At 43.9% G+C, this 13,726-nt stretch overlaps 1 protein-coding gene across 1 annotated transcript in view; it reads left to right on the top strand.

Annotated features, from left to right (window-relative positions):
- hdac7a (histone deacetylase 7a) overlaps positions 1-13,726 on the top strand; it is a 106,333-nt gene that overhangs the window by 28,201 nt on the left and 64,406 nt on the right. The window contains 3 exon segments of the mRNA XM_084315815.1: positions 258-420; positions 8,945-9,195; positions 10,005-10,164. Coding sequence (XP_084171941.1) covers positions 258-420; positions 8,945-9,195; positions 10,005-10,164 — 574 coding nt within the window.

Raw genomic sequence — 13,726 nt, 5'->3', positions numbered from 1 at the left:
CTAGAGTCAGCCTGTTCAAACTGAAGTTCAACTTTATCCCTATAACGCCTCTCCTCTCCCCTCTTGTCTCTCTCCCCCAGTGTATCCTAGCTGGTCAGAGGAGAGCACTCCTTTCAGACAAAGCTCATTTAACCCACATGTCATTTGTATTAATTGTTTTTACTATTAAACGTATTTTGATCAGAAGATACGTCTACGATGTAATCGATGAGTCCGGTTCCACCACACTGTTCTTTCCTGCCCCCTCCCTCCTCCAGTCTGACCCAGCGAGCCACCGTCTGTCCAGGGCTCTGCAGCTGTCCGCCCTCCCCCAGGTGTACCTGCCCCTGGACGGCAGCAGCCCGGGCCTGGCCCAGCGCCTCCAGCCTGTCTTCATACTGGAGCCCCAGACGGGCCTGCTGCACACACAGCTCCTAGCCGGTGAGACTCACCAAACACACACAGCTCCTCGCCGGTGAGACGCACCAAACACACACAGCTCCTCGCCGGTGAGACGCACCAAACACACACAGCTCCTCGCCGGTGAGACGCACCAAACACACACAGCTCCTCGCCGGTGAGACGCACCAAACACACACAGCTCCTCACCGGTGAGACGCACCAAACACACACAGCTCCTCACCGGTGAGACGCACCAAACACACACAGCTCCTCACCGGTGAGACGCACCAAACACACACAGCTCCTCGCCGGTGAGACGCACCAAACACACACAGCTCCTCGCCGGTGAGACGCACCAAACACACACACCGGTGAGACGCACCAAACACACACAGCTCCTCGCCGGTGAGACTCACCAAACACACACACCGGTGAGACGCACCAAACACACACAGCTCCTCGCCGGTGAGACTCACCAAACACACACAGCTCCTCACCGGTGAGACTCACCAAACACACACAGCTCCTCACCGGTGAGACGCACCAAACACACACAGCTCCTCGCCGGTGAGACGCACCAACATAACATGCCAAACACAGGGATGCACCCAACCTACAGATACCAGTTATTCCACTTCCCATACCGATTCAAAAGTCCAGGGCCCTCATTTATCAATGGTGCGTACGCACAGATATGTGCGTAAACCGTGCGTACCATCATTTCTAAGCAACGTGTGGGACTTGAACGTGTGCTTGAGATTGTGCGTATATCTATGCACAGCTCAGACCGTGCGTATATGGCGCCAAGCGGTAGAATAAGAAAACTGCAAGCTTTCGTGCATTAGTTTCAACACTGACGTGTTCGGTATGACCCGTAATTCATTATAGTTAATTGTAAAATAGCGACATTAGTGTAATTATTGTCAAAACCCTATAAATAGCATTTGGAATAGGTTTTTCCGAATGAATGCATCATGGTTTATCGTTGCATTTGGCTGATAAGTCATTGCCGGTGGCCGGGAGGAACGCACAACCCAGGCCTAATTTTATTTATTTAAATTGTAATGTTATTACTGGGGTATCTGTAATTAAAATATCACTTAAATGCAGGGGATCGGGGCTATCTACTGAAGCCATGGATGACTCCTGATCAACCCCAGGAGCGCATCTACCCCGGGCACACTCGCACACATGCAAGAGTCACCGTGGAGAGTGCAATTAGCTTTTTTCCAGGCCAAGTCATATTCTTATTTTAACCTCAACTGTATGTTTTTTGTTTAATGCCCTGTTTTATGTTGAAACTTGTTGTGTGCCGTGTTGGTCAGGACTCCCTGGAAGAAGAGATCTTGTATCTCAATGGGACATTCCTGGATAAATAAAGGATAAATAAAAATAAATAATAGCGTTAGCGTTTTAAGGGAACTAGATTATTTTTAACATCTTACTATTGCCAGTTTGCTTTTTACATAATATCAATGCATGTTTTCAATTCGTTAAATAAAACGGATACTTTTTGCAAGGGTTGACTGACTGTCATACAAATAATCAACCATCTACTGTACATACTGTAACTTTGCAGTGCACGTTTTTATTTACATTGTGACAACAGCCTTGTGAGCTCCCGCACACCGACGTGATGGAATTCAAGTTCAAGTTTGTATTGATCACATAGGCATGCAGGCTACACATGGCGTAGGCTACATGGCAGTGCGATTCTTGTATGTTCTCGTATTATTGTTACAGTAGGCTATTGTCAAAAAAGGAAGTACATTATTTTCAATCGTGGCTTTAATTCGTAGCCGAGAAGCAGTCTCCTATAGCAGCTTCATTAATCCCGATCCGTCTCAGCCACATGCATAACTGAGACCGGCTATGGAAAAAAATCATAAATAGACTACCGTAAATAAAATAGCCTATAACATTATAAAGGATAGGCTATAGCAGGAGCCCCACGATTCCTTGGAGACATATAGGAAGGAATATGATATGATATAGGTATACTGGGTCCAGCGAGGAGATTTAGCCATTTGAGAATAGGCTATTATGGCCAAACGAGGGCATATAGCCTATAAATATTATTAAATGTTTTCATAAGCGTAAAGATACAAGGACAACAGTTAGATTAACGATCAAGTTAGTTTACTGTATGCAGGCTTCACAGGGCTCCGTGTCTGTGGCACTGTGCCATGCGTTATGCGCAAATTACTGTTGCATAATGTAGGCTATGCTATTATATATAATTTATATAGGCTACCTAATACCGACATCAAAATAGATTGTATGCCTCTACAAATCATATTAAACCATGCAGGTAGCAAACTGACCTCAAATCTGTCACGATTTGGAATCAAATTGACGGAGAACTTTAATCCCTGGGTAATGAATGAATGAATGAATGAATGAATTTATTCACACACACACACGATACATTTTACATGCGAGTATCCTCATGTGATAACAATGTCGCAAATTGTGTGCATGTGCCAGGTCTCCCAAGAAGCTATTTAAAGCTTTTGGAGGGAGCCTGAACACAGATACAAACAGAATATGAACAACAAAACAATAACCAAAAAAAAAAAAAAAAAACAATACAACGTGGGTAGGTTTACACACCTACCTACTAACTGACATATAACAGAGATACATAATACAGACAATTGTATTCCTAAGTTATAATTTTAATTAGAGATATGATTTTAGCAGTTCCTCTTTCAGTGATTTTTTTAAGGTTTTAAAGGTATTAGGCATTTTTAGATTTTCATCAAGCTTGTTCCAGATCTGTGGACCCCTGCATGCTATGCTTAGGCTAGCACAATTTAGCCTTCTCCTCTTGCCAGATATAAGATGCTTGTTTCTTGTGTTGTGGATGTGCAGTGGTTGGCAGACTGGGACAAGCTCAGACAGTCTGTGATTCATGTTGTTGACAACTTGATACATAATTGATGCGTTTTGATGAATGTTAAATTCAGCGAGCCTCAGGAGACCAAAGCGATGGAAAAGAGGCTTTGAGGGCGCTCTATACCCGGACCATGACAGCACTCGTAGTACCCTCTTTTGTAGGCTTTCTAGTTTTTTGAGATGGCTGGGGTATGTGTTGCACCATATGACGTTACAGTAATTAATGAGGGGTTCAAACAGGGTTTTGTATAAAGTGAGAAGGGCAGGCAAGGGAAGAAAATGACGTATTTTGCAGAATAAGCCAACATATTTGGACAGTTTTGTTTGTAGGTATTTTATGTGGCATTTGAAGTTGAGTGACTCATCGATGATGACCCCCAGGAATTTTGTGGACGCCACTCTTGACAGCTCCTTTCCATTTATTTATTTTTTAATCAAACTTTAAAAGAACGAAACAGAAAAAGGCATTCATAATCCAGCATGGTTATTAATGACACTAACGCCAAACATCGGTCTTTATTACATGGCGTTTTAAAATTCGCCAAAATGTTTGATTGTGATTGGTCAATAGCGCTCCGTTGCCCCTAGCAGCGGTCAATTATTTCTCGATAATTCACCGCTACTAGGGGCAACGCGCAATAATGACCGCTGTTAGGGGCAACGGAGCGCTATTGACCAATCACAATCAAGCATTTTGATCACAGTCACGAAAGGGGCTAAGCTTTACCATATGCACAGCTGCACTGCATCAGGTGCAATCAAGCCCACACACCTGCCGACGCCAGAGGAGCAACAGAACAACCGCGTCTGCATTTGATCTCGTCTTGTCGAATTACGTATATATTGTCGAATTACGTATATATTGTTAGTAAGTTAGCCCTGTAATAAGCGGGATAATGTATAGCTATACTCAGTCATTGTCGCAAAATAATTGACCTTCACTGCGTTTAGAACACCTCGGCTGCACCTCGGTGTTCCAGAACGCAGTGTCGGTCAATTATTTTGCGACAATGACCTTGTAGCTATACATTATCCCTTACTTATTGGTGTTTTGCGGTGCCCAGGCAGCAATGGTCTTTAGGAAGTTAATAGATATCATATCCGACATCACAGTGTACAAGTCTGTCAGCCTGTCGCGTATTTCTCCCATAACACACGTTCGCTCAGCTTAGTAAATTTTTCCACATTTCATGGGGGTGTTTCATTACCGTATATGGTTAATTACGGGCGGTTCTGTATGCAAATACTTGAAATCGTGCACAAGCGCGGAGCGTAGAACAAGTGGCATTTATCAACACAGAGTACTTGGAGGTGTGCGTAGGACCTGTGTACGCACGTTTGATAAATCCAGATTTTTTTGTGCGTAGAGACATTCTAAATTCCATGCTTAGGAACGAAAATAGAACACTTTCTACCCATTATTGATAAATAAGGGCCCTGCACTTTAAAGGTCCAACTCAGAAGTAATTTTTCATTCATGTGTCAGGGGCACAGGAGATAAAAGCAGATTTTCCTAATTCAGTGCAAACTCTGGGGACCTTAAGTGTAAACCAATCTCCAGAACGAGTGTGATAAGGTCCAGAGGTCCAGTCCAGTAATGGAGTGATGTAGGGTGGGATCACCAATAATGGCTTCATACAGAAACAGATGCAAATGACATCTCTCTACCAGACCTTATATCACCTAACTGATCTGATCTGATCTGATATGATCCATTACTTTTACTTAGAGTATAAACTTGGACCACTAACATGGTGTCATTGGACACAAATGATTGATATGTGTATGTTAGTACACTCACATACATACACACATACATATACAAATACATACATACAAGGAATAAGCACGTACACACACACATACACATACATACAGTACATACAGTACATACATACATACATACATACATACATACATACATACATACATACATACATACATACATACATACATACATACATACATTACATACATACATACATACATACATACATACATACATACATACATACATACATACATACATACATACATACATACATACATACATACAAGGACTAAGCTTGTACACACACACATACAGATAGTGACAGAGATTATGTGCACATATCTCACGCATCATACACAGGCACACCGCTCTGAACTACATACTGTACAACACAAACATGCTGGCCTGCCCATACACAGACCAATGGTGCCCTCTACTGGTCTCTACTGGTCTCTACTGGTCCTCTACTGGTCCTACTGCTCCTGTACTAGAGAGTTGACATCTGGATGTTGTAAGGTGGAATCTCGTGTGCATGCAACTAGTATGAGAGTGACTACTATGAGTGACTACAAGCAGAAAGGAAACTTTTATTTCTTTATCTTTTTTACTAAATACTCTTAATAGTTCTCACATTTCTTCCTCTTTCTTTATCCGTGTCTGTGTACGACATGGATACAAGAGTGTATGTGGAAATCATTCTTCTTAGCGTTCGTTTTAACCTGCTGGTGTGCCGGATGGGAGGGGTTTATAGCATTATAGCATCATGTCAGGGTAGTAAGCTGTCAAGAGTTGACTTTAAAATAGCCTCTAAGGCGAGACGGCACGCATCACCTGCTCATCAACACACGAGTCCAACACACGAGCCCACGCTTCAGTGGGGTCTGCTTTCACTGTGGCAGAGCTCATAACTGGTCAGGTGGTCCTTTACGAATTCCAATCTGGCTTCAGAACATCCCACTCCACTGACACACCTTCTCTATTTAAACGACCACATCAAACAAGAGGTGGACGCGGGCAAATACTGCGGCATGGTCATGCTGGACCTACAAAAGGCCTTCGACACTGTCAATCACACCATTCTGATTGACAAGCTAAAAGCAATTGGTTTTGATAGTCTATCAGTGAGCTGGATGCAATCCTACCTGGAGGGGAGAGAACAGATGGTGGAGGTAAACGGTACCCTATCCCCCCCCCCCCCCCCCTCACAGTGAGCTGTGGTGTTCCACAAGGAAGCATATGTCGTCAGCTTGTGACTGCAACTTGTTCCTGTTTGCGGACGACTCAGCCCTGCTGGTCTCTGACAAGAAACAAGTTACAGGTTGAAAAAACCCTCAGCTCAGAACTAGGCAAAATCTGCATATGGCTCGCTGATAACAAACTATCATTACACATGGGCAAAACAGAGTCCATTCTCTTCGGTTCAAATAACAAACTCAGCAAGACCGACGGCTTCAGTTACAGTGGGTGACAATATTGTCACAAGGAAAGAAGAAATTACCTACCTGGGTTCCATCCTAGAGGCAAATCTTTCCTGTGACAAAATGGCATCCAATGTAATAAAAAAAGTCAACCAACGAACTCGATTCTTGTACCGGATCTCCTCACTGGTAAACAAGAATACCCTGAAGACTCTGGCAGGAGCACTCATTCAAGGGTACTACGACTATGCTTGCACCTCATGGTACCAAAGCACCTCAAAGGCGCTAAAAACAAAATTACAAACATCTCAAAACAAACTGGTCAGACTACTGCTTGACCTTACTCCTAGAACCCACCTCACCCCTGCCCACTTTGACAACCTAGGATGGCTTAGAGTAGACGACAGAGTACAGCAACTTGCAATGGGCCTGGTCTACAAGATACACTACACGACCAAGGCACCCATGTACATGTCAAAATACTTCCCAAAGGTCAGTGAATACCACGATCACAACACCAGAGGGAGCTCCACAAATCATGTTAAACCCAGATTCGGCTCAAACAAGGGACTAAACACGTTTCGCAATTATGCCACATCAATGTGGAACGCCCTACCCAAAGCTGTAAAGGAATGTGAATCACTACCCACTTTCAAAAACACTCTCAAAGAACACCTACGGGATACTGCAATTCGAAACTGGCCCCTGTAAATATCCTAACACAACCCCCTCCAATGTACAGTAAATTACAAAGTATGGTTTTGTCAATATTCCAATGTACAGTTTTGCTTGTACAGTTGTACAGTGTCCCCCACCCACCCACCCCTCCTATTGTTTTCACAATAAAGACAATTCAAGCAAAGTTTTTCCTCATGTTTTTGAAAATATACTGAAGAGATGAAAGCTGCAGCTGCTACTTTGATTTGATTTGATTTGATTTGATATTTTTTATTTTCGTGTCTTACATACAGATGTATGCCCAGCCCATATGGGCTTACAAGACACATAACAATAAGTATATAATAATATACTTTACCAATTAAATTACTTAACAAATGACATAGACCAAGATGGCCATAAAAAAATACAAGAAAATACAATAAAACGTAATATAACACAAGCTGTACTCAATGTAAATAAACAGAAAAACAAGGTGAATTCAAATACAATTATATGGGATACAGTGTGTTTTGTCTACTAGTGTGGACTGAATGGGCGGCAGCATAGCGTTATGGAAATGCCAGTATTCCGATTGCTGTCTGTGGTTCAATAATTTTTACAAATATTAATTATTAATTATGAACTATGAACTGAACTAGTTCATTAAAAAAATTGTGAACTGTGAACAGAACTAGTTCATGTAGAAAGTGAACTTTCCCAACACTGCCCAGAGCCCTCTGGTGCTCCAGGCAGCTGAACACTAAGAATTATTCACAATACTATTTGACATCTGACCACAGGGCTAATTGATCTATGAATAATTTAGATTATTACAACAGCGCTCTCATCATCTTTCCTCCACTCCCTCCTCTTCTCCTCTCCTCTCCCACCTACTCTTATCCTCTCCTCTCCTCACCTCTTCTCTCCTCTTCTATTCTCTTCTCTCGATTTTCTTCTCTTCTCTGCTCTGCTCTTCTCTTCTCTCCTCTCTCTTCTCCTACCTCCTCTCTTCGCCTCTCCTCTCCTCTCCTATTATCTCCTCTCCTCCCTCCCTCCACCTGTCTCCTCCTCTCACTCTTCTCCTCTCCTCTCTTCTCTTCTCTTCTCTTCTCTTCTCTTCTCTTCTCTCTCTTCTCTTCTCTTCTCTTCTCTTCTCTTCTCTTCTCTTCTCTTCTCTTCTCTTCTCTTCTCTTCTCTCCTCTTCTCTTCTCTCTTCTTCTACCTACCCGTCTCTTCTCTCATTTTGTATTACTGTAAAGGTAATGAGTGTAAGACAACTGTGTCTTACTGTGTCAATCACAGGGGGTGTTCATGTGCTCGTTGAGCCATCATGTGGTCACTAACTAACTTTAGGTGTAGTGAACTGAACGTGTAGTCAACTGAACTTGTAAGTTAACGTTATTACTTTTCTATCCTCTCTCTCTCCTCTATCTTATCTGTCTCTCCTCTCTCTCTCTCTCTCTCTCTCTCTCTCTCTCTCTCTCTCTCTCTCTCTCTCTCTCTCTCTCTCTCTCTCTCTCTCTCTCTCTCTCTCTCTCTCTCTCTCCTCTCTCTCTCTCTCTCTCTCTCTCTCTCCTATTTGTCTTATCTGTCTCTCCTCTCCTCTCCTCCCCTCCCCTCCCCTCTCCTCTCCTCTCCTCTCCTCTCCTCTCCTCTCCTCTCCTCTCCTCTCCTCTCCTCTCCTCTCCTCCCCTCCCCTCCCCTCCCCTCTCCTCTCCTCTCCTCTCTCTCCTCTCCTCTCCTCTCCTCTCCTCTCCTCTCTTCTCCTCTCCTCCCCTCTCCTCTCCTCTCTCCTCTCCTCTCCTCTCCTCTCCAGTCCGTGGCTTGAGTCCCGTCTCCCTGTCCCAGCGGCAGCAGCCTCCTCTCTCCTCCCCCACCAGAGAGGAGGCCTCCCACAGGCCCCTGGGGCGAACACGCTCCGAGCCTCCTCCCTACAGCCAGTCTCCCCTGCCCTCCGCCTCCTCCCTGCCCGCGCAGCATCCGGCCAGCGCGCAGTACCAGCTCCTCCAGCAGTACCACACCAGTCTGCTGCTGGAGAGACTGAAGCAGCACACACACCTGGGCAAGGTGAGGACAGAGCAGCTACCTTTCACCTTTAACCTTTAACCCAGACTAACACACTATAGAAGGTTAACCCTTTCACTGCCACACTATAGAAGGTTAACCCTTTGACTACCACACTATAGAAGGTTAACCCTTGCACTACCACACTACAGATGGTTAACCTTATGCAGTGTGGTAATGAAAGCGTTAACCCTTTGTAGTGTAGTAGTGAAAGGGTTAACATGTAGTGTGGTAGTGAAAGGGTTAACCCTTTGCAGTGTGGTAGTGAAAGCGTTAACCCTTTGTAGTGTGGTAGTGAAAGCGTTAAGTAACCTGTTGTAGTGTGGTAGTGAACGCGTTAACCCTTTGTAGTGTGGTAGTGAAAGCGTTAACCCTTTTGTAGTGTGGTAGTGAAAGGGTTAAAGATAGAATTTGTCATGCCGACCAACAGCGACCTCTAGGCAAAAGAGCCCTGCAGCATGGTACTGCACTTTGTTAAAATGTTTTGTTTTGTCCAATAGCACACACACACCACACACACACACACACACACACACACACACACACACACACACACACACACACACACACACACACACACACACACACACACACACACACACACACACACACACACACACACACACACACACACACACACACACTCCAGAAGTCCATTGGTTTCAATGAGGTGTTACGTCACCATTAGAATGTTCAGGTGACATCACACCTGCGAGGGTTAAACACGACGGCTACACCTACACACACACAGAGACACGGTATGAACTCTACAGGCCGACCCCTGACCTTTCACCTCCTCACCTTCCCGTCAGCTGATGGCGAAGCAGCAGAGCGAGAAGCCGCGCCTGACGCAGATCCCCTCGGAGGACATGGACCTGGAGGAGGGCGGCTCCGACCTGGGCTCCGGCCGGGGTCTGTGTGCGACGACAGCTACCAGCGCCGGAGGCAGAGCGGCACCAGCACCGACTCTGTGTACGACACCGAGTCCACCACCTCGTCACGGGAGAGTCTGGCGGAGCAGCACACACACACACACAGTCAGGTACAGTACACACACACACACACACACACACACACACACACACACACACACACCACACACACACACACACACACACACAGTCAGGTACAGTACACACACACACACACACACACACACACACACACACACACACACACACACACACATTTAGAATCTTTATTTATGTCCACATAAAGACAATGTTTAAAGGACACAGATATTATCAGTGCACTTGTACATTGTGGGTTATTCTGATACATTCGTGCCCAAATTGACAATGGCAACCAAAGTTACACACACACACACACACACACTACTAGGGATGTCCCGATCGCATTTGTTTGCTCCCGATCCGATCCCGATCATGTGATTTTGAGTATCTGTCGATACCGATCTTTCCCGATCCGATCTTTCACATTAGTAACCAATTTGACGCATTTTTGTCAGAAACTGGCGACGCGAGACAAGCCCCTCTGTTCCCTTGAAATAGCCCCAGTCGAGCGCGGCGGCTCGCATTACATTCACCATACGAGAAATATTAAAAGTTTCAATCTGTTTGCACATTTAGTATACATTCACAGTGTTCGACTTACGTAATGATTTGCTCCATTTTGGTCTGAAACGCAGACGAATAATCCTCACAAAGCGAATGTTGACGTAAGCGATACAGGAGTCTCAAGGCGAGCACAGAAAGACTCAGAAGAAGCTTCTATCCCCAGGCCATCAGGCTGCTAAACGAACAATGAATGAACACTACACAACAACAACCACCAAACGCACATAGCACACACATCCACACGCACACACCCACTTTAAACAAACACACTGTAGCACCCACTCCCCACACTTTATATTTATGGATGAAGGATTGCACTACAACTCGTACACCTTACTGTAAATTGTACCTAAAATTGTACCTCATCCCATTTCTGCTTTGCACTAGATAGTACTGTACATTAGTACACTGCATAGTATTGTGTATTGTATATTATATGGTAACTCAGAACATTGTACATATGTCTATACCGAACACTGTGACCTCATTTTCTTCTTCTAAATTCATGCTATATTATGTTATTATGTTATTTGATACTATCTTGTCTAGCACAGTCTCTGGAGCGTAACAGTAAGAAGCATTTTGTATGAAAGTATTCTGTACTTCTGTATGACAACTATTAAAGAACTTGAACTTGAACTTGAACTTGATCCAGGTGAACGTTCTTCATTCAAGCGAGGCATTCAAAACAGCTGTTTGACAGAGCAGCAGCCGTCCCCCATTCCTAGTCTAGTCACATAACGTTGAACGCACGCGGAACGTCCGCCTTGCAAACATTGCAACTGGCTATTGGACTGGCTTCGGTTTCAATTTTAAAATGCTTCCAAACTTCTGACATTTTGTCTAACTGCTCAGGTGTTATGAGTTATCAGGTGGACATAACCTGCCGGTCTTTCGGGAGCGGACGCGTTGTGAGCTTGTACTGTAGGTCTGCTATTTTCGGCACACGTCACTGTCGTGCGACGGTGTAAATCAAAGGAAATGCGTTTGTTTTGGCAAATTCTTCTGCTCTGGGTGACAATAAATAAATGAATGATGATATGTAATTTAAAACCAAAACTAAGGCCTCAGTATGAGTTTAAGACGTGAACATGGTCATGTTTGTTGAATAAAATAAAACTTATTTTTTTTCACTCCCGATTTAAAAAATAATAATTTCCCGATATCGGCCCCAATCCCGATCATGTGATCGGATCGGGACATCCCTAACACACACACACACTCTCAGTCAGGTAGGGAGTATTACACACACACACACACACACACACACACGCACACACACACACGCACACACATACAGACACACACACGCACACACTCTCAGTAAAGTACAATTACACCCACACACACACACACACACACACACACACACACACACACACACACACACACACTCTCAATCAAGTATGAAGCATTGGCGACAGTGGCTCGTCTGCTAGTCGGAAGGTTCCTGGTTCGATTCCCGCTCCTCCCAGGCAGTGTGACGAAGTGTCCTTGAGCAAGACACTTAACCCCTTATTCCTCCCGATGTGCAGGTTGACACCTTGCATGGTTGCCTCCGCCGATGTGTGAATGGGTGAATGTGAGGAACAAAATTGTAAAGCGCTTTGGATGATAGCATGTTATAATGCTGTATATACCATATATATATATATATTTATTCTCTGCATATCTATCCACACTGTACTTAGTCTGTACTTACCTGCACATATCTGTAGATACTATATCTATATCTGTACATATCCCTTATGTACTCTTACTAGTTACACTGCTGGGTATGACTACCATAGTGTCTTTATAAAATAAGATAAGATAATCCTTTATTGATCCCCTTGGGGAAATTCGGGTGTCAAAGCAGCATGGGGGGGGGGGGGTGGGGGTACAGGGTGGGGGATGCATAGCTTCACAGTACAAATACAATATAGTAATATAAATTATAATAATAAAGTAATATAAAAAGTAATATAAAATAAAGTAATATAAAATATAAAATAGTCATATAAAAGTACAAACACAAGATAGTCCAGTGGTGAGAGTCCAGTGGTATGAGTCTCTAGTGCAAAGAATCAAGATAGTCGGTGATGTGAGTTTCTAGTTCTCGAGTTCTCAGGTCCCGAGTTCTGACAGTGATAGTTCTGGCAGCAGAACCGGCCGCTCCAGCCGCCCGAGCCCTTTGTTGTAGAGCCTGATGGCTGCCGGTATAAAGGACCGGCCCAGGCGGTTTGTGGTGTGTTATACCTGTATCAGGTATACAGGTACACCTGTATGTACATATTATACTACAACTCTGTACATACATCTGATTAGCACTACACTCAGTAGTACTCATTTATATATGTTATACCCAGTTTAATCACCTGTACATTGTATATTGCTGTTACATTTGCACTCTGGTTGGATGCTGAACTTCTTTTTGTTGTACTGACAATACATTTGAATATAATATAATCTAAACACACAACAATTTGAATAAGTGTAAGTCTAAAAGTCTATAGTTTGGGAATCTGACATAATGAGTGACAAATGTTGTCTCAAAAAGTTTCTCATTCTCAGATGCACAGTGTACATTTTGATAGAGCTTTTTTCAGTCAGAATGTTCGGCACTAGTCACTTGTTTCGTCCAGCAGGGGGCGCCATCGGCTCCCTAAGTCCAGGTTGGTGGTTTCCACTTGTTGCGTTGGTATGTGTGTTTGTTCCACACAGAGGAAATGGAGAGATAGAATGTTTGGAAATGGATTGGCTTACACTCGGAGCGCCTAGAGTTTGTACTGATCTTGGTATATCTGCTTTTGGCTTCTCTGCCCCTTCCCCATGGAATACCCTGCAGGGAACTCTGAAACCAGACACTCTAGTGTCATTTTTGTTTTTGAAATGTGCTCTTAATTTGTCTGATTGTCTGATGTTTCTGTATTTATTAACGCACTATGACAGTTGTGAATGTAACAACTCAACGACAC

Source organism: Notolepis coatsorum (assembly GCF_963971535.1).
Source record: "Notolepis coatsorum genome assembly, chromosome: 6".
NCBI lineage: Eukaryota > Metazoa > Chordata > Actinopteri > Aulopiformes > Paralepididae > Notolepis > Notolepis coatsorum.
The sequence above is the reverse complement of the archived record's forward strand: the minus strand, read 5'-3'. Positions and strand labels throughout refer to the sequence as shown.